Source organism: Cyprinodon tularosa, unplaced genomic scaffold, assembly GCF_016077235.1.
Source record: "Cyprinodon tularosa strain WSP-4 unplaced genomic scaffold, ASM1607723v1 ctg111, whole genome shotgun sequence".
In the NCBI taxonomy this organism is placed as follows: Eukaryota; Metazoa; Chordata; class Actinopteri; order Cyprinodontiformes; family Cyprinodontidae; genus Cyprinodon; species Cyprinodon tularosa.
In genome coordinates, this window is record NW_024037905.1 from 492,501 (window position 1) to 514,844 (window position 22,344).

The 22,344-nt window shown below is 36.5% G+C and overlaps 1 protein-coding gene across 4 annotated transcripts in view; it reads right to left on the minus strand.

Annotated features, from left to right (window-relative positions):
* col7a1l (collagen type VII alpha 1-like) overlaps positions 1–22,344 on the minus strand; it is a 117,975-nt gene that overhangs the window by 23,405 nt on the left and 72,226 nt on the right. For 2 of the 4 annotated variants that reach the window (XM_038298502.1, XM_038298488.1), the window contains 15 exons: positions 22,102–22,155; positions 21,716–21,763; positions 19,129–19,182; positions 18,976–19,029; positions 18,819–18,857; positions 18,203–18,712; positions 15,928–15,963; positions 10,716–10,742; positions 10,573–10,632; positions 10,065–10,190; positions 9,862–9,933; positions 5,816–5,851; positions 3,207–3,266; positions 3,055–3,099; positions 2,876–2,965 (listed from right to left, as the gene is read on the minus strand). In XM_038298502.1, coding sequence (XP_038154430.1) covers positions 2,891–2,965; positions 3,055–3,099; positions 3,207–3,266; positions 5,816–5,851; positions 9,862–9,933; positions 10,065–10,190; positions 10,573–10,632; positions 10,716–10,742; positions 15,928–15,963; positions 18,203–18,712; positions 18,819–18,857; positions 18,976–19,029; positions 19,129–19,182; positions 21,716–21,763; positions 22,102–22,155 — 1,296 coding nt within the window. In that variant the 3' untranslated portion in view covers positions 2,876–2,890. Of the gene's footprint in view, positions 52–201; positions 238–2,875; positions 2,966–3,054; positions 3,100–3,206; positions 3,267–5,815; positions 5,852–9,861; positions 9,934–10,064; positions 10,191–10,572; positions 10,633–10,715; positions 10,743–15,927; positions 15,964–18,202; positions 18,713–18,818; positions 18,858–18,975; positions 19,030–19,128; positions 19,183–21,715; positions 21,764–22,101; positions 22,156–22,344 lie in introns of those variants that run through there. The other 2 variants (XM_038298510.1, XM_038298495.1) reach the window with 2 other exon arrangements.

Sequence of the window (22,344 nt, forward strand, 5' to 3'; positions counted from 1 at the left end):
CCCTTTGAAACCCTTGAAACCACGAGGTCCCTGAATCTGAAGCACACTCCCCTACAGGAGGGAATTCATTTGAGAAGTCATGTCAGAAATTGATTTAGACTTAAAACAAATAGTAAATCCAACCTCCTCTTTGTAATAAACAAGTTAACCTATTTACCAAAATGTAAACTGGAATATAGTGCAGTGTGTTGAATTAGATACCCTTTCTCCTCTTAGTCCAGGTACCCCACGATCTCCCTGCAAAGAAGCACCTCTGTAACTGACATCTTCCAAACAGGTTTTCTCAAAAGAAATATTCACCATTGAGCAAACATTCTTGCTTATTTCATAATTCTTTGCAGCTGTTATAACAACTATCAACATGATCGAACACTTCAAATGTAAAAAATCTGAAAACGTTTAGTTGCACATAATTCTTACAAACATTGACCTCACTGAAATAAAAAAAATAAGATAAATAAAAAATGAAAATGAGAAATAAAATAGTAAAACAGAGTAGCTTGAGTTAAGACTTACAAAAAAAAGTATATATACAGTATGCAGACATTAAAGATTCACTGCTTGGCTGCAGAGTAAACTGTGTTTATGTCTTCCCCTTCGGTAACGTTCAAGTAATTTGCAGAAAGTAGTATTAAAAATTGATTGGTACTCCTACCATAGATTTAAAGAGCTGATATAATCATTGAATTGGAAAAAAATCCTGTAAATGCATACCTACCATATTACATTTTTTATTAATAAAAGCATAGGTTTATCTACAGATAAAACCTTTTCAGTCATCATTCTTTCTATATAGTTTTTTGCATTTTTAGCAGGTTTAGAAGGAAAACAGTTAAGTTTTGGTTTCTTAGTTTGGATCCACCCAATTCCTGCATCTTAATATATTTATAAATGTACCAACCAAAATAATTATTAAAACTTTCCTTTAAGGTGTAGTGGAGGATTTTCTTTTTCCGGGTGGATCATCTAAATAAGCGGTCCTTCTAAATGTCAATCATTCTAGTGATATGTTTACGTAAGACCTTCCTACGTGCTGTTCCGATTAGCTATCTTTTTCTGTGCCTGCGCACTTTCAGGCGTAAATGTGTGGTGAGCTACGGTTTCAGACAGTTATTGAAGCCTGCTTTTCTCATCGCAGTTCTTTGAAAATGGCCGAGGGGCGTAAGAGAAAAAGTGTCAACAAAGTGTATGAGAAGAAAAGAAGGGCCTCAAAAGAGGCAGATATATCCCGGAATTCTCTACTCTCCTCATAAAGCATTATGGAATTTGCTGTCACAGCGGCCTGCTGTCGCCCCGCGACACAGCACAGTGGACAAGGAGTTACATGACCAACGGGGAGCAAAAAATAGTGATCATCTGTCCGAACAGTAAGTTAAATGAGTTCATTAAAAAGTCCAAGATATAGTCCCCGATCTATATTGTAATTGAGGGATTTAGGTCGGAAGTTCAGACACAGTAAGCTTGTATGAGCGTTCTTGACATGTGTTTGCTACAAGTGTCTTATAGCTGTTTTGGAAAAAAGTCCAAACAACACATGTAAATTAACTGGCTAAAAGAAATGGCAACTAACGTGGCCATGGAAAAAATAACTTATATATTAAAAGGTAAATGTAACTAATTTGAGGAGATATGGTACCCATTCTTGTCCTTTCTGGAAGAGGGTGGAGGTAATGGGATGTCAAGTGTAAGCGATACTGATATCAACTGAGAAGCATTTTATTTATTTATTTATTTTTTCATTTTATATTTTATGTATTAATTTTTTCTTATCATTTATAGTTTTGTTCTTTCTGTTATATTGTTGTAATCTTAATTTGGTGTATGTTTAGATTTGTTGATATATACTGTGCTGTACTATAGTTCAGTGTGTGTTAAAATTTAATAAAAATATTTTGGAAAAAAAGAAAAGCTTGTATGAGCAACGCAAGCAGCAATTTTTAAACAGACCGTATATGAAGAGAAATGGGCTCATGCCTGCTGTCGCACGCGTTTAATAGGCGTTCTGTCTCGAGAGCAGATACAGTTTGTGCATGTGCATTTTTTTTTTAAGTGGAGGGAGCTGGGCCTTTTAAAAATATGCAAAAATCCTCCCCTATACCTTTAAGAGGCTTTTAATGTAAAATGTAAAACTTTTAATTCTTTTGCTTTAAAGAAAGGGCAAAGCATGTTTTCCAAAGCAGTATAAAAACTTCTCAAGCACTTTACTCTCTGAGCTTACTTTACTGAAAAGGCAAGTCTTAAAGTCTGCATGCAAACACAATCGTGGATTTATTTTGACTTGTTTATCAGATAACTTTCCTACAAAATGTCTACATTTCTATTTGATATATTATCCTTAATCTGCCATCTAACCTCAATGATAACCGTGAGTCATAATACAATAGAAACATACTCATCACATCACCTGTCATCATTAAAGTGACAAATCTGGTTTAATTACAACATAAGTATTTATCTAAAGCATCATTAAGCAGCTACTTTAACTCTGCTTTCATCACCAAAATGTTTTGAAATCCATTTGGAGAATGTTTAAGCAACAAGGTTGCAGTTTCAATCAAGTCCCCTTTTCTGGAGGGAATGATCCATGAATCCACTTTTTTTTTAATTTATTTTTTTTAGTTATTTGTGTTTCTTTGGAATAAAATCATAGTATTCAGATGTTTTATGGCTCTCTACAGTGTCAACATTATTTTTCTATTGCTGCATTTTTTTTTTAAGTTTTCATCACATAACAAGCAATCTAAAATAAATCACAACAAACTAAGCCCTTTATCTATAATAATGTATCATGCAACATAACCTTTCCTTAATGATAAATTTTAATATAAGAAATTATTTAAACCCTTAATTCCATTCAAACATGCATGAAGATAAGGGGGCAGCCAGGAGCTCATTTCAAAAGATCTCCTTGATGTAAATGCCCTCTCACCTTTTCTCCTTTGCTACCACGTAAGCCTTTTGGACCCTAATTAGAAGAAATAAAAAAGCAAAAGAATCGAACAAACAGAGAAGAATGTTTGCTACAGTATTATGAAGAATTTAAAAGATTCTCACAATATGACCCGGAGTTCCTTTATTGCCTGGTGTGCCCTTTTCCCCCTAAAAAGGAATGTAACAATCATCATAAATTGATATCTCATAAAGAAATACCTATAAGGACTTAAACTGGATCAAGAGAAGATGAGACACTGTATGAAAGAGCTCACCGTTCTCCCTGGTGGACCAGGCAACCCTCTAGCACCAGGCTGTCCTGGAATGCCATCACCCTGATGACACAATTGTGTGTTTATTATTATTTAACAGAGAATAATAATAATAAAAGAACTCTTAAAAACTAAAAAATTATATGCAGTGTTCAACTCCAACAGCTCTTTAGTGAGCAGTGAAATAGTTAATTGTGTTTGACAGGGATCAGAAATCAGAGACCAAATCAGGAATGAGATTTTGAACCACAGTATGAGTCAGAAAATCAATGGGATTTGCAAAGGTGATGCCACGCATAATGCAAATGAAACAGATAAATATTTTTACTTGGAACCTGTACATACAAATGGTAAGATTAGATGATTATAGGGTTTTGATAACATACACTATATTGCCAAAAGTATTTGCTCACCCATCCAAATTGTTGGAATCAGGTGTTCCAATCACTTCCATGGCCACAGGTGTATAAATTCAAGCACCTAGGCATGCAGACTGTTTTTACAAACATTTGTGAAAGAATGGGTCGCTCTCAGGAGCTCAGTGAATTCCAGCGTGGAACTGTGATAGGATGCCACCTGTGCAACAAATCCAGTCGTGAAATTTCCTCGCTCCTAAATATTCCACAGTCAACTGTCAGCTGTATTATAAGAAAATGGAAGTGTTTGGGAACGACAGCAACTCAGCCACGAAGTGGTAGGCCACGTAAACTGACGGAGCGGGGTCAGCGGATGCTGAAGCGCATAGTGCGAAGAGGTCGCCAACTTTCTGCAGAGTCAATCACTACAGACCTCCAAACTTCATGTGGCCTTCAGATTAGCTATAGAACAGTGCGCAGAGAGCTTCATGGAATGGGTTTCCATGGTCGAGCAGCTGCATCCAAGCCATACATCACCAAGTGCAATGCAAAGCGTCGGATGCGGTGGTGTAAAGCACGCCGCCACTGGACTCTAGAGCAGTGGAGACGCGTTCTCTGGAGTGACGAATCGCGCTTCTCCATCTGGCAATCTGATGGACGGGTCTGGTTTTGGCGGTTGCCAGGAGAACGGTACTTGTCTGACTGCATTGTGCCAAGTGTAAAGTTTGGTGGAGGGGGGATTATGGTGTGGGGTTGTTTTTCAGGAGCTGGGCTTGGCCCCTTAGTTCCAGTGAAAGGAACTCTGAATGCTTCAGCATACCAAGACATTTTGGACAATTCCATGCTCCCAACTTTGTGGGAACAGTTTGGAGCTGGCCCCTTCCTCTTCCAACATGACTGTGCACCAGTGCACAAAGCAAGGTCCATAAAGACATGGATGACAGAGTCTGGTGTGCATGAACTTGACTGGCCTGCACAGAGTCCTGACCTCAACCCGATAGAACACCTTTGGGATGAATTAGAGCGGAGACTGAGAGCCAGGCCTTCTCGTCCAACATCAGTGTGCAACCTCACAAATGCGCTTCTGGAAGAATGGTCAAAAATTCCCATAAACACACTCCTAAACCTTGTGGACAGCCTTCCCAGAAGAGTTGAAGCTGTTCTAGCTGCAAAGGGTGGACCGATGTCATATTGAACCCTATGGATTAGGAACGGGATGTCACTTAAGCTCATATGTGAGTCAAGGCAGGTGAGCAAATACTTTTGGCAATATAGTGTATGTACATGTGTTTTTTTGCCTCTACAGTAACAATGACAGAAAAAAAGCTTTGAGTTAAGTCCTAGATCACCACCTGCTACCTTCACTCACACTATCTGCATGTAATGATAAACCAGGTATTGTGTAGCTGGATGTATTTCACACTTTAGGATTTTCTGTTCATTAACAGTTTGTCAGATTCCCAGGTTAAGTGGCATGTAGTACAGGTTATGCTTAAACACAAGTTTTTGTTCACTTGTTGCAGTGCACCTAGATGATAAACTAGACATGACAGTGCAACCAGTAAGTCTGAAGCTTTTAGTTTATATACTAATGAGCTGAAACAAGTACATTTTATAAGAATGGTTGCAGCAATGAAAATATTATCGTTTCAGGAATTCTGCTGTAAATAGTCAGTTGGTTTGGCCTTGATGCCTCAATGATTAAATCTTATCTAGACTTGGACTAAGGTTAGGGTTAGGTGCTACAAGACAACCTGCTGTTATTTGCTATAAAGATCACAATGCTTATGCCATGGGTATCAAACCGGTAAAAAAATGTTTCTTTACAAAAAATAAGGGAAAAAATTATGAGGGGCTTCTAAGCATCGAACAACAGTTTCAGACTTGCCATAGCAGAATAAAAACACACAACATTTTAATCAGTAGAATAAAATACAAAATAAGCCTTGTAGATTTTGTTGATTTTCATGCATTCAAACACTAAAGAAATGTATTTAAGAACAGACAAAGTGTAGCGTGAGCACAGTGGTTCAATAATATCCAAAGCATTGGTGCATACTGTATATGTGGTTTATGCAGACTTTAAGTGTTTTCCATGCCAGTTTTAATTACCATTGTACTCTGGCTGGGAAGAGAATTCACTACATTCTCATTATTTAGACTGTGAGGCTGAAATTTTTAACTTATACTGCAAATCTGGAAATCAAAATCAAAAATTTATGATTTTTGCAATGCAACCAAGGACTGTGTTTATACCTTTTCTCCTTTAACACCAGGTAATCCAGGAAGACCCTTAAAAGAGGAGATGAAAACTTTAGCTTTCATGTGGTCCACTTAGATATGATATTGTAAAAGGTTAAAACTGGTTAAAAAACTGCTAATTTTACATGATAGCAAAAACCTAAACAATTAATGTAAAGAAAATAGGACACCCTATTAATTCTTAATCTGTTTATAAACCAATGTTGCTATATTGATGTTTAGTTTAACTTAAATAAGGTGAGGTACCTGAACTAAGAAAAATTAAGTTGTTTTACTTAAAAAAAAGGTGCTTTATGATGAGCTTACTTCTGATGCATAATGCTGGAATGTATTAAAGCCAGCCTTTGGGTGAGATAACTTCAGTAAGATGATTCATGTAACCATCAATCAGTCTCTGACATCGGTCTAAGGAATGTTTGCCCCTTGAATCCTTGAATTCGCCTGAGAGGTGTTTGAGAAGTGTCTTTCATGTAAAGACAGTTTCAAGTCACCGTACAGAATCTTAATAAGACCCAGAATTTGGCTTTAGGACTTGACGTCTTAGTTTTCAGCCAATCCTTCCTTGCTGAATTTACTGGTACACTTGTAGACAAAATTGTTGTTATCCCTCTTTTAATTAAAGAAAATCGTACACTGGTCACAGAAACGCCCTGAATCTGAAAAAAGTAATATTAAACAAAACTTCTATGAAAATGAACAAATTAAAGTCAGACATTGCTTTTTAACCATGCTTCAACAGAATAATAAAAAAAATAAACCCATTAAACAGGTCTTGACAAAAATAATGGAAACTCTGGAAAAAAACTGAAAACACTGTGACAGTAGGAACATGTGAAATCAAGGTGTGTCTACTAATTGGCATCACAGGTGTTAATCTTGTAATCAGTCAGTGGGGCTATATAAAGGGGTTCAAGCAGTCACGGGTGTTTTCGATTTCAGAGGCTGCATCCTCCAAGGACCCAGTCTATCTGTGTTGGGGTCCTTTAAGGTCCATGAAAATAAGGACTTCGGAAGAGTTTGGTTATGGATTCAAACAGGTCCAGCCTTCTCGGGCTTTCATGCGCGTGCGCTCTGTTGCCTGGCAACCATGACAGTTGACACAAAAAGCAGGTAAAGAATGAGTACCAAACTTCTCATTACTGTTCTGTTTGCTAATTACATTGTTGAGGAGCTTCAGCAGCAGTACCATTGTCATGAATATCAGATTTATAGTCCCCACACTGCACATATATTGTAATCTCTGCTTAAATGTCAGCCAAACTAATTTCAACAGGGAAGGAAAAAAAAAAACTTTCAATAAACCAAACATAACCCACCACATATCCGACTCAATAACTATTTAAAGCACCTAGTTTCATTAATTTCAGACAGAACTATTTACATACTTGTATTATACTAAACTGCACTTACAATATTCACCACTGTTTGGGGCCATTTCCCCTTTTCCTCTGAGCACAGAGCAGCTGGCCTGCTTGCACTTGCAATGAATCAGGGGATACCCAAGGCTATGTAGGACAAAATGGGCAAAAAGAAGGCTGCATTCATCGGCCCCATAAATAGGAGTCTTCCAATCAAAACAGGCCAAGGCATTGCGCTACGAAGTAATCGGCCAACAAATCTGGCCTTCAGAGGATGCAGCCACTGAATTCAAACTTAGCAGCTATACTGTTTGGTGGCATGGTGTATACCACACTCAACATGGACTACAGCAAGCAAAGGAAAACGTTCTCTGAGGAGAATTGAAAAAAACTATAAACTAGCAAATTAAAGGTAAAGCCTATTAGACCGGCTGGGTAGCACTGCTGCCTTGCAGCAAGAGTTCAGGGTTCGATCCCCGACCTGGGGTCTTTCTGCATTGAGTTTACATGTTCTCCCTGTGCATGTGTTGGTTCAAAAAACATGACTGTTAAGTTAATTGAGCTTAGGTGGTTAAATTCTCCTTAGGTGTGAGTGTGTGCTTCTCTTTGTTGCCCTGCGGGGGACTGGCGACCTGTCCAGGGTGTACCCTGCCTCTCGCCCATTGACGCCTGAAGAACCAGAACCCCTCGTGACCTCACTTAGATTTAACGTGTTGGATGGATGGATGGATGGACTATAAGACCATTTTCAAGCAGATGATGGCTAAAATTGCACATATTATTCAGAAATTTAAGATCCATATGTCTGCAGCCAACCTCCTTGGATGAGTAAAACTGATGAATCAGAGAGATTGTAACATGGTAAAAAAAGATCCCTGAAAATTTTTAAAGAGATTAAAGGTAAACTTCAAGCTCTAAAACCATTGGCGTCAGATCGTACCATCCCCCGTTGTTCGAACGAAAGTGGACTCAAGGAGTTATTATTGAAAACAAATCATAAGAACTAAAATTTGTAGGAACGCATGTAGACAAGTCACAAATTGAATGTCATAGACTAAGACAAAAATGTAACTTTTTGCAAAAGACACATCAGCTCTCTGTTCAAAGTCAGAAAAATGAAGCATATCAATACTGTAAAAGAACGTTGTCCCTACTGTGAAACATGGAGGAAGCTCTGCTGTGCACTGGGGCTGCTTTGCTTCATCTGGCACAGGGTGTCTTGAATCTCTGCAGGGTACAATGAAATCTAAAGACCATTGAGGAACTCTAGAAAGAAATGTGCTACCCAGTGTCAGAAAGCTTGGTGTCATGGGTCTTGCAACAAAATACTGACACACTACTAAAAACACCAGAGAATGACTAAGAGGAAACCGTTAAACAAACTTGAAAGGCTCCTGTCCTAAATCATATTGAGCATCTCTGAAGGAGCTGAAACATGTCTGGAAAAGGAAGCCTTCAAACTTTTCATGAAAAGTTACAGGATATTTTTTTAATGCAGTGATTGATTCTAAAGGTTGTGCACCTAAACATTAGGTTAAGGGTACCATCATTTTCCTCTAGGTTTCATGTTTTTTTTATTTTTTATTTTTATCACTCTGTTGAAGCATTACAAGCATTTGAAAAACAATGTCTTACTATAATTTGTTCCTTTTTATAGAACATTTTATTTATTATTACTTGTGTCAGATTCTAACTGAATCTGTCAATTTTCAACCAATGTCATTTCTCTGGCTGTACATACTGACAGGTTTATTTGGTGGAGGTTTTTTTTTCTATTTATGTTCAGGTGAATTTAGGTACTTTGGATATTGGTGTTTCGTTTGGTTTATGTTAACTAGTCTCTTTTGTGTGTATTTGGTTTATTCATTTATTGTTGTTTGTCAAATTGTCTCAAATAAATTCCTATTCATTCATTCAAATTATTTCTGTGAAAATTGTTGTTTTTTTCCGCCATTACAGAGCGGTACCAATTATTTCGTCCACATGTGTATGTTTCAGTTGTTCAGGTCTGTTGTAAATCTTATTTTTCTCCCTAGAAAGTCACATATTTTTCTCAAGGATCTTCTGATATACAGGATTTCAGAGTGGATTATATAAGGGTAATCTTGCCAGATCCTACAGCAGCAAAGCTTCCCCAAGACATCCCTAATCAATCTCCATAACTCACAGCTGGTATAATATTTTCTTCCCTGAAAATTGGATATTTGTTTCCTCCTTCTATTTAAGTTAAATTCCTGTGGTCTTTACCTGATCACACAAGTCCTGTGATTTCTTTTTAGGAGTTTTGGAAACTTCCTTTTGTAACTTCTTGTATATCCTACCCCTATGGAATATAGTCAGATGGATTTGGATGCCTTCTAGTTACAAAATATTTTCAATTCTGACTGATTTCAGATAATTTACAACTTCATCAATCCCCTTACTAAACTTACAAACTTGTGCCATATTTGTAAGGGCCTGATATTCCGTGTATGCCTGATAAAGTTTGTTTGTTTGACCAGTTTTAGTTATTTGTTCAGTTTTAGTTATTTGACAAGTTTTTTCTGTTAAAATGTATTAGAATTATTTTAAATTCATCTATTGTTATATACAACAGGCTTATATAGGGTGTCCTATCTTGTTCTCTTAATAAAACTGAAATGAAAAGATAAGAATATGAGATAAAGGAAAGTATTTTTATACATCAGGTCCTGGTGGCCCTCTAGGTCCTGGAGGTCCAGATGATCCATTCTTCCCTCTTTTACCCCGTTCACCCTACATTTATAGAAAATCTTTATAGAATAAAGTCTATATACATTTATAGAAAATAAATATCAAATATGCAGATTTATTCAACAGAGAGATTAGCTCAAAGTGCTTTTGTTACTATTTTTATGAGGATTTACATCTCTGCCTGGTTCTCCTGGGTCACCTGGATTCCCCTTAAATCCTGGGGAGCCATGAATTCCTGCATTTCCACGAATACCTTGGATGCCCTGCGCTCCTGGAGGTCCTGGTTCTCCTGGCTCACCCTGAGGGAGCATGGCAAACCAATATGAGATAAGATAAAATCTTACGAATTGAAAGATTACAAGACAAACACTCAGATAACCACTTATTACATGCAACGTGATTATTAAGCTCCTTCATCACATTTGAATAATTGGATTCAGCTCAAGTCATTCTAGCGAATGAAAAGCTCAAGCACAAGTTAAAAACGTGGGGGTGAGCCACAGGACCAATTAATTTCCCCAAATTAAAACTGCAGTGAGAAAATTAATTAAAACAAATGTTATAGAAGACTGCATGGATGAATTGATGTTCTAAGAATTTAACTTCCAAGAAGTAAGTTGTCAATTATTTGATGGAGTAATGTTGGTATGTTTACTATATAATAGGGAGGGATTTTTTTACCTTTTGCCCTGGAGGACCAGCTTGTCCCTCTGGTCCTCTATGGCCAATGCCTGGCTCACCCTAAAAAAAACAAAAACAGGTAATTGTCTCCAATATATTGACAACAAATACATGTGGTGATACAATTTTACCAAAAGCTTTACCTTTTGTCCTTTTTCACCAATTTCACCCTGAAAAGTATAAAAAAAGATTGCTTAGTTGAAGAAATTAAATGAAGAATGACAACTTTTTATTTTACCCAAATCAGCAAATTCAAAGGAATTACACAAAAAAACAAGGGTTGTCAGCATGTTTAACAAGGGGAATTATTAATGTCTGCTTTAATCTGTCTCAGAGTCATACAGAAATAGAGCAGAGACATCAAAGGATGGTGTTACTGACAGGCGAGACGGGAGACATGCTCTCCCTGAGCTCCGATAGCCATTATATTTTTATGAACTGGTGGCCCATTTCATGCAGCAAATATTGATCTTGGTTTATGTCCACATGATGATAACCACACTGACTTCAGTATAATATGTGCAAGAATAAACATGACTCATCAAAAATAATCACATTATAACTGTTTTTCTATTTTTATTTGTCAATTTACAACCATAAACCCAAAGGTATTCTATCAGGTTTGTATTAAAAGTTAATCTATTTCAGTAAGAGCTGAAATTAATGGATGAGGGAACATTATTTTTCAAGAATTTTATAACAAATACATGAAGAGAGGTCTACATTTATTTTAAGGCAACTTTAATCTTGTAGTATTGATATCCAAAGCCACCAACTGACCTCCAACAATAGCTAATTATTTAACAGAAAAAATCAATGCGTTTCTATGTTGTTTTAGTGAAAACAGCTCTAGGTGTTCTGATTGGACGGAGAGTGTCTATAAAAATCTATCTCGAGGTGTTGGTACAGATTCTTGAACTAAAGTCTGGTTTGAATATTACAATGTTTTTATTTAAATCAATCCGCTGTACCTCTGGCAATAAATGATGTCATGCTGGAAAGTGAACCCCTGTTATTTCAGTCTTTGTAGATTTCACTACACAGGGTGTTTTGCATGGTTTGATTTGCCACCTCCCTTACATAGCTTGTGGCAAACTGCAAATGGAAAATCATATGAATTTCCTGCATAAAGACTTTGTTCATCTATGCCTAAGAATTCAACTGCCCAGTCCTAAGCTTTGGATCTTTGCAACTCTTACATTGCTACCACGTTGCTTCTTAAACCAATGGTTGTCACGTTCTTGGTTGTGTTTTGTTTTACTTTGCTCCATGTTTTCTAGTTTCATTGGTTTAATTTCTATTTTGTTGTATTTTCTGGATATATTTGAGTTCTTAGGTGTAATTTGTTGCCCTCTTGTGTGTTGGACTTCTTTTCCCTAGCTTCTTCCTAGACTCCTCTCTTCACACCTGCTCCCAATCTGCTTGTTAGTCCTCTCTTTGTTCCACCTTAAATATACTCCTTGTGCAGTTCCGCAGTGCTGGTTTCTCGTCTTACCTCGTCTCTCCTCGCCTTTGCCTGACTCCACATGCTCTCTCCCCCTGATGTCTCCATGTGTAACAATGGGCCATTGTTACTTGTATATTGGCCAAAGTAGCAGCTAAACACAGGATCTGGTTTTCTACATTGGTTTATTTTTGTTGTTTTGGGTGAACTGGATTTGTTTGGGTTGTGGTTCTTTGGTTGGCCACATCTTGTTTTCATATTTGTAAAAAGGTAAATTGATTTCACTTTACAATATTTTGTTTTTGTTTAACTATTCATAAAAGGGACATTCATGGCTTAAAGATTTACAATATTTTGAAATACTCACCTCTGCTGTTTCACTCTCCAAGCAGGTGTGTACAGGACTGTACCATTGGATAATTTAAGAGAGGGGAGATTGATCTGATGTATGGTGTTTTCTTTATTGAGTTTGAGTATTTGTTTGGATTGAATTAAAATATTTGTTTCTGTATTGATTGGTAAAAGTATTTCTTAAGTAGTTGTTTGTTTAAACCAAAATTTCCTTTTCTTCTTATTGTGAAGCTGAACAGCCTTTTAAAAATGGTTTCTTCCAATTTAGTTCCTCCTCTATTTAAGAAACATGTCTGCCATTGTTTTTGGTTGGTGTGGTTTGGTTGATGTCCTGTACAAGAAGAAATTAAAGTTTTGTCTGCTGAAAACTCTACAAAGCATGTTCTTCTTTCAACCAGTTTGGGTCCCACCTCCAAGACTGCTTGGCCTCCTGACAAGCATGTGACACCATGTTTCTGGTTTGTTTAACATTTTTCATGTTGGATTTTTGGATTCCTGCCTATGTTACCTGTGTTAATACATTAAAACAACCGCAAGAACTCACCCCTGCCTCTCAGCCTCTGTATTTGGGTCCTCTAACCTCAAACCGAACCCTGATAATGGTGTCCTTCTCCACTTTGGGTAGACAGCCATCTCTAGGTTGAATGTGTAACTGTACCATGCATTTTAATATGATAAATGATGAAGAAGGCTTAATGTATACCATAGCATCCACCACATAGTTCAGTCTTCTATGTGCTCCTTCATCTTGCAGCAAAAAGCATTTAGGTCATGGTTGGGAAATTATAAAAGTTTTAAATTAATGCAGAAAAGATTGATGTAATATACTTCCCTGAGGCAGTGTTTGTTTGTTTGTTCTTATTTTTTTATTGAGTTAAATTCAATTTTTACCATTTTTTTAAATAAAGATGCCCTAAACCTGAAAAACATGCTTCTAAATTGGATCACGTCTGTTGTAGCAGGATAGGCAGCGTTGGCTCTTTAAATGTGTCTGGACTAAAATATCCAACCACCTGATGAACTATCATCTGTCTTTTACATGATGTCAATCAACACAATATCCAGATAGTTACTAATCAGAAAATAGGCATGACGCTTCGGGTAATAAAAGGAAAGCTGAACTCTGTGCCACACTGATGGGTGCCACGAACTATCCAGGAAATGACAAGCTAGATTAACACAACAAAAAGGGTTTCCTGTATAAATATATCTTCATAACTGCTTAGTGCGCTGCTTCATATGACTAAACTGCTTAATGCACAGTTCATCTCTGATGACCTGTTATCATCCATTCACATAATTCTATGCTTATCAAAATAATAAACATTTCAATCAAAATGTTGCTACACTAGACGCTAAACTGTCTTGATGCCCTTTTACACCCTAATGACAGTTTTAACAAGACATTTGCACTCATCAAGGGAGGGACTGTCGTTTCAATTTGGGCTTGAAATAATACATTTTATGTGGCCTAACAAAAAATTCCAAGTTTTTTGAATTGCACAGGTCTTACAAATTCCCTGTAATGCAAAAGGGATAAAAAATATACATTGTCTTGTACATAGCTTGTCTAATTTAGATGTTCGAGATCGGCCTGTTTTTCAGTATAGTCCTGTTTCTCTGACTGTGGCTGGCTAGATGTGCCCTCTTTATCCTCTGAGATGGGAGCTGCCTCAGAGCTTGTCTGCCTGGCATGGGAGTTTCCTGGATAGAGACACTTGCGGAGCTATTTTACAGTTGCCTTTTGTATCTCCCAGGTCTCCCTCGAAAAAGAGATTTTATCTCATGGGACTTCCTGGTAAAACAAAGGTTAAATAAAATAAAATCTCTGCTTTTACTATATCTCTGCTTCTGTCTTCTTGAACCCCAGTCGGCCTCAGCAGATGGCCGACTGGGGTTCCACTGTCGCTTCAAGCATGCTTAGTGTGAGGGATTGCTGAAGAGTCAATGAGTTGATGCAATCAACTGGTTTTCCTTAAATAGGAAACTTTGAATCAATCTGACTGGATGATCTGGTGAACTGTAAAGTGCCTTGAGATGACGTGTTGTGAATTGGCGCTATATAGATAAACTGAATTGAATTAATTTGACAAGGCAATTTAATATAGAAAAATGTGTTGTTTGATTTAAAAGGATGCATTATTCCGTTGTTTTATTTATCAATTTACTTAATGATGCTTTTATAACTGTATATAAATAAAACAAGATGCTGCCATTGTTAGGAATCCAGTTGTGTGGTCTATTTGTGTGTCCACCACCAGGAGGTGACCTCTCTTCGCTGTCTCTTCATGCACACCTGCGGCTTGTTGGATCATTATCTGGAGGAGTGTTTGAGCAGTGGACTGTCACTACTTCGACACCAGAGTGTTTGTTATTTTTGGCATCTGAAATCTGAGTGACAGGCCGCTCCTTTGCTGCTCCAGATCCAACGCTAGACTACCTGTCCGCCCTCCAACGTTTGCTCCCTTCTCTGGATTAACAACACAGTCTGGATTCAAGGACTGACAAGACCCCCCACAAACGTGAGTTCCTCACCTTGCAAATCTCAGAGCTTCCAAGATTCCCAAAGTACCTGAACTGACCACTGAACTTCCCTTCTCACTTCCAGTTCCGGGTCACCTGCTCACTGTGTTCCAGATCCAACTCCTGTTAGCGCCTTCAATAAACCTGTTTAACTTTTTCCGTGCTCTCTGAGTGGTTTTTCTGCATGTGGGTCAAATTTGTTAATCCGATCTTGACAGCCATCCAGTCCAAAAGAATAATATAGTAATCTGTTTGACTATTAAATCAACTCATCCTGTGATACTTAGATTTTTCAAAGGCTATATAGGTTACACATTTATTATCTTTATACATTTATTTTGTATGTAAAAGCTGCAAATAAAGAGTTCCAGTTTTAGAACAAAATTTAGAAATGCATGACCTGATCTGTTGAGGTCAAGATATGAAAAAAGGATACGTTCTATTCTTTAAAGAAAATATGCATCAATCTCTGGGTTCTCTCACTAAAAACCCTTATGTCACAGTTCTATAGAACCACTCCTATGATGTGTGTAATAAACCTGTGATTGATACAGAGAGACACAATTTGCTCCTTCAGCAATGGCATAATCTTCCTCTTTGTCATAAACATCGATTCATTTCACAAATTAATGGATTCCGTAACATCTATGTGAAAACTAAGGTTTTAAATTTATTGAGACAATTCTATTATATCTCTGCTTAAAATGTGTTAACTGAGCTTATATCAAATCTGATAATGATGTTAAATTAGTTAATCTCTGTGCTTCTGGTTTAAAAATCTCTAAAATCGTTTGATACAAAATTATTGATCACAGACCTAACTCACTCAGCCCAACATAAGAGTCATGGATGCCATAAATTTTATGAAACATCTCAACAATTATCAATTAGCAGTAAAATGTTCACAACTCTTGTTAAAAGTGATTTAAAAAAAAAAAAAAGTTAATATATAATGTCTATCTTTATCTTTTCAAGGATAGATTGTTGGGCAGTGTATTTACCAGTTCATATAAATATGAATAAAAATCAGTAGTCACCTTTGGTCCCGGTTTCCCATTTTCACCTGGGTGCCCCTGCAGTAGAAAAACAAACATACTGTATGTGTGCTGGTGAAGATTCTCAGTCATCCATGTCATAGTCATTCCAAAAAAGTAAAAAAAAAAAAAAAAAAAAGAATCCACTAGGAAACAAAAGTCTAGTGGATTTTTTTTTACTATTTTGGAAACACATATGTATTACATTAAAACATATTTTTTCCGAACTGCTAAACCCATCTATGAAATATTTGAGTTTAATCATGCAAAGTACACATTCAATGCCATTAAAAAAATAGATAAATTGCTATTTGCCACATGAGTAAATAGATCTAAGTATGGATTTCATGTATATTCTGAAATTTAAAACACAAACCTAAATCTCAATTGAGTATGCTAGCAATGTGGCTAAAAAACCTGTTTTGGTTTTTTTTCTATTCGAAAAAATTTAAATCGGAGTATCAATTATACACTAATCTTTTAAAAAAATATAAAATCTAATGTAAATTAAGTGCTGCTATTAAGGCGAACAACAATAGAAATAAAAATGTTTAAATTAGGATCCTCTAAGATTTTGGGTGAGCTACCGTATTTCATGATGAAAAATTGTTTTATCATTAAAGGTATAGCGGATGATGTTCTTACTCCAGGTGGATCAACAAAATAAGTGGTGAGTCTGACATGGTGAAAAAATTGCAAATCTTCTTTTGGAAAGTAAGCGATGCAAACAGCAACTTTTAAACAGAGCGTGCACGATGAGAAATGGGCTTGTGCACGCTCTCGCATGGTTCTAATAGAGCTGCGTGAAGCCGACACCCCACCCACGTCAAAAAACTCTGCAAGTAGACTGAATGGTTAGTGCAACGTTAGTGCAGATTTGTGCAGAAAAAAATATTGTTTGTTCTACTTTTGTTTAGGAGATATTAAAGATTATTTTTTTGGTCATCCAGAGGTCACCATCCCCCCATTAAACTCCAATTTGAACCAAAGTGGTCTCCTTTTTTAGTGCTTCGTTTGTGCTGATTTGTGCAGTTAAAACAGTCATTTGTGCTATTTTAGTTTTTAAGATATAATCATTTTAATTTTTGGCTGATGACGTCACCATCCCCCCATCAAGCTCCGATTTGATCCAAAGTGGTCTCATTTTTTAGTGCTTCGTTTGTGCTGATTTGTGCAGTTAAAACGGTCAAATATATGAAATTAACTGCTTTCTTGAGAAAAGTGGTTAGACCAAACAGTGCATCTGGCCACATCTTCTTCCACCAAGGCGTTCTGACAGCGGACAACAACTGCTGTTGTTGAATAACTACTTTCCTTTCCAGCATGGGGCAACCAAGCCACTGTATAAAATAAGTATTCTTATAACAGTGGAAAGTAAAAAAAAAAAAAATATATATATATATATATAATAAAATAACAATAAAAACATGTTTCCCTAGAGAACTTTGCCAATTAGCATGAATATATAAATAATCTAATAAGAAGGGGACAAAAAGGCTCGGTAATCTTCATAATAATGACACTGATTTATCAGTAGAAACATTTTAAAAAGACTTCCCTTCTTTCCAGTGTTGACAGTGAGATATAATTTACTTTTGTCCCAGACTAAATTACTGACAAGAATTTACAGGATAAAAAGCGGCCTGAAACAGCAGGTGAAATTAGCAGGTGAAATTAGTTGTAGATGTGTAATAAATGTAGTCGGTTGTGATCATCACCTGCAATTATAGAGAATATAGTTTGAATCGGACATGCAAGCAGCACAAATGACCGTTTTAACGGCTAAAATCAGCACAAACGAAGCACTAAAAAATGAGACCACTTTGGATCAAATCGGAGCTTGATGGGGGGATGGTGACGTCAGCAGCCAAAAATTAAAATGATTATATCTTAAAAACTAAAATAGCACAAATCACCGTTTTAACTGCACAAATCAGCACAAATGAAGCCCTAAAAAAGGACCTCTGGATGACCTAAAAAATAATCTTTAATATCTCTTAAACAAGAGTAGCACAAACGATATTTTTTTCTGCACAAATCTGCACTAACGTTGCACTAACCATTAAGTCTATTTGCAGAGTTTTTTGACGTGGGTGGGGTGTCAGCTTCATGCAGCTTTCTAATAGGCATTCCCTCTCTGGCGCAGGGTTGTGCATGTGCATTTTATTTAATCAGAGGGGGCGGGTCTTTTCAAAAATTAGCGAAAATCCTCCACTTTACCTTTAATATTTTATTCAGTGTCTTAGGGTGCTTTGGTGATTTACTTTTGTGTTCTTACCTTCAGAAAAAAGTACTCAGGAGGATAAGGTGATGGCTGTCCAGTTTCTTCACTGTATCCCCCCAACCTTTGCCTCTCCATCTCTGCACTCTGCCTTTCCCACTCCTCCCTTTCCAAGTTTCTATCAACGTCCTGCTCCGTCGTCTCCCCATCCACATCTTCCTCTTTCTCCATCTCATATTCAGCCTCCCTCTCCTTCTCCAGCTCCTCTCTTTCCCTTTCCATTTCCAACCTCTCCCTCACTCTTTGCCTCTCCAACTCCTCTTCCTCTTCATTTTCCCTTTCCCGATCTACATCTTCCTCCATCTCCCAGTCATAGTCGCCACTCCTCTCCTCCTCTATCTCCTCATAGACTGGATCCGGGTCAGTTTCTGGGTATCCACCTGGTTCGGCTACCCCCTCTCCTCCAGTCAGATCATCTTCTCCAAATATTACCTCTCTGTTTATCTCACTGTATAACTTTTTCTCTTCCATTTCTCTACTGTTGACATTGTTGAGGAGCTTTTCTGTCTAGAAAAAGCAAGTTTCATTATAGAAATGAGTGTATTTTTTAAAATGAAAATAACTCAAAAACATTCTAAATATTTGTGTTTTACATTGCAGATCACACACTTACTCTCCATTTGCTGTAACCCTGAGCACCAGAGGCCAGTTGCTGCAACAAAAAATAAGTGCAAAATCTTAAACCTGCTCTGCAGGCACCAGGAAATTGCATTTTCATGTTTTAAAGCATTAATTTTTAAAGAAGGGATATAACGAGAATAGAGAATTACTTTTTGTATTTCTTTAATCCGATTTCTTCCACCTGGAGCACCTGGCATAAATACCTGCAACGTGAAACTTATTACATAAGCCATGTTGTTGTTAAAATATTAAAAACTTTCATTTATTTTTCATTTCTTTGTAGAAAACCATCTGAAACCTACCATTGAGTCATGCCTAAAGGTGTCTCTTTTCACTCTAGTTTGAAGTCCAGGTGCCTGTTAAGTGCCACAAATTTTTATTTTGCAGGAATCAAGGAAGTTATTTGTTTTCAGTTAGTTAAAAAATGTCTCTACCCAGCTCACCTGGGTAAAACTGTTTTACCTTTTAAATAGAATATTGCAAATAAATTGATATAAATAACATTGTTAGGGACCCCACTCTAGTTTATGAGAGAGTAGCTCTAAACACTTTTCTGACAGAACTGACCATAAAGCGGTTGTTGAGGTAGGCTTTAATGTTTCATAACAATGCTAATACCAAAGGCATTGGTGTAATTTTTTTCTGCAGTCATGTAATTGTATATATCTTGCTCAATTATTTTTCATTGTCTCTCTGAAGCTGTTTTCATGGCAAGTTTCACTGTAGGGGTGTTGTGCTTTACCTCTCAACTGGCTGTTGTGTTAACAATAAAATGTTTGATTTCAGGCCCCTAGAATCATCAGCAGTTACAATCTTCTTCCACAAGGCCCTAGATAGTCTTGCCATAGACCTACAGTATATTCATTTCAGTGCTCCCAACTAGTTAGAACTAGTTAGAACTGAAGAAGCCTCTTGGATGAGAGGCAAAACATCTTTTAGAAAACTTTATGTCGAGTTGCCTAGACTGAACTTTTTCAAGCTCTTGCTGTAGGGTTTACTCACACCTGAGCAGTCAGGAGCATGGTAAATTATCTGAACAAAGCAAACCTTCAAAATTAACCCCTTTTCTATAGTCCTACTACAAAGCCCTGGAGCTTATAAAAGCTCAGGTAGAGTTTTCTTAAAAGTTAACCTGGGTAAATTCCCTTCCCTTGGGATTTGGTCCCTTTGAGACCCAGTACTTTCTTGGCTATTGAGGGTGGGGTTGTTTACAGCTGCAGTGTTTTATTCTGCCAGCAGTGGCAGTAACTGATGATGGCAAGTGTACAAATGTTTTTTCCATACCATACACTTGTCACAAAATATGTTTAAAGACGTTTTAATGAGAGAAAGTATAGCTCAACACTTCATTTAACATAGATTTTCACAGGATTCCAAATACTTATTTGCATCTGTATCATAAAAATAAATAGTTACAAAATAGTTACACACATTTTTATTTCTATTTTTTTTTTATATATCTCTCACAGTGGACATGCACCTACGATGTGAATTTCAGACCCCTCCATGATTTTTAAGTGGGCAAACTTGCAAAATAGCAGTGTGTTCACATGCTTTTTTTCTGCAATGTGTAATGGATTTTTATAACAATCAAAAAATTAAAAAGAGACTGGCTTACAGTGTGTAACAATTTTACTTTGACATAAATTTACAAAGAGGTTAAATACATACAAAGGAATGACAGACAACTTTCACCAGTGGAAACAGTGCCAAATGTATCCACATAACAGCTCAAAACAGAATTGAAATAATTGTAATTAAAATATTTGAAAAATTAAAGCATCAAAATATGTGTCAATAAATATAATTTCCTTAACCTCTAAAGACACATCGAATCAAACTGTAAAGCTATAGTATACATGATGCCTAATCGCTAAAAGCCATTGGAATAAATTAATTTGGAATTAAAAAAAAGTCAACAAACTGTGGCTATGCTGGACCTACTGAATGAACATGAGGTCTACACCACTAATATGCTCTTTTTCAAGAAAAAACAACAACAATTGTATGGACATAGATTTGGAATATTTTCTTTGTATGGGAAGGAGATCCCTTTTGGGAAATGTTGTTCGGTTTCAGGAATCTTCACCAAATCCCTCACAGTTTATGGTCAGTGAATAGTAATAAAGTTTGTAGTCTCTGGGAAATTAAGAGAGTTCCTGTTTAAAGACATAAGAGACAGAGAGAGGAATTAAAATTAACTCCAGATATTTTCTACTAAATATAAATATTAAAGGTCTAAACCTTGTGCATTTTAGATGTTTGCATTATTTTTAAACAAGCAAGATTAATAAGAATGAATTTGCATGCTGCACAGAAAAAACATTCTGTCCAACCATCTGATAAATGTTTGTGCATTGCTGTTAGATACATGGATATATGCACTGTTTAAACTGGTGAAGTTTTTAGGATAAAGCATCATAAGAGAATCCCACATGCATTTTGAGTAGAATTAGTATCAGGCAAAATAATGTCATAGGAAGTTTTTCACATTTTGACAAGAGCATTTATTGGATTCTATACAGAGACATCCATAAGGTAGACCATAATTGTGCGGTGACGTATCACAGCTTTTAGCCATGCTAAATCAGGATTTTGCATAAATATAAATAAAAAACTGCTGATTCTATTCCAACTTTTGCCCATTCTTCTTTGTGAAACATTTGAAACTCAGTCTTGCAGCATATTTTCAGATTAACTTAGGTTTGGAGTTTTTCAAAGCTGAAAATGTTATCTATTATGACCTATGACCTTATGACATGTGAAGGGTTCAAAGATTATGACCTTATGACATGTGAAGGGTTCAAAGATTTTGAATCCAAAGCATGCAAAGATTTAGGGAAAAATTGGTTTTAAATAAATCTATAAGATTTAAAATGGAACCTGTACCTCATCTGGTTCTCCTGTTGCTGGAGGAGTAGGCAGTGCCACATTTTCCTGGTGGTACAAGCAGAACAAATCTTAAATATGGATAGCTACAAAAGTGAAGCATCATACAGAGTATAAATGTTGCAATTACAACTAAAAAGGACCAACAATTTCAAGCCTGAAGGCCTATTTTGAAATTGAAGCAAAAGTAAGGTCACACCAAAATGTTAGCAATCTTAATTTGCCCATTTTCACTTTAATATCAATTTTTGTCAAATTTGACAGGGTAGGTTTTATGTAATGTTTCTGAGAGACACAGACTTAAATAGACAGCCCTTTTACAGTAACAGCGTTTTGCTTTTTAAAGGACAAAAACCAACAATGAAACAGCATGATTCCCTCCTCACCTTTTCTACACCAGCCTTAAGCTGTAATGGAGAGACTGTTGGTGTTGTAATAATCTAAGGAGAACAAAATCAAAGGGTAGCATTAGAAATATGTTTTAGCTTAAAACTCTCCTGGGTATAAAAAAAGAAGAAAAAGAAATACAATTGAAGTAATAAGTATTATAATAATTTTTAATAATGTCTTAAATCAATTCTAATTTTCTAATTTTTTTCATGGGAGGAGCTTCTTACTGTGTGTTGGGA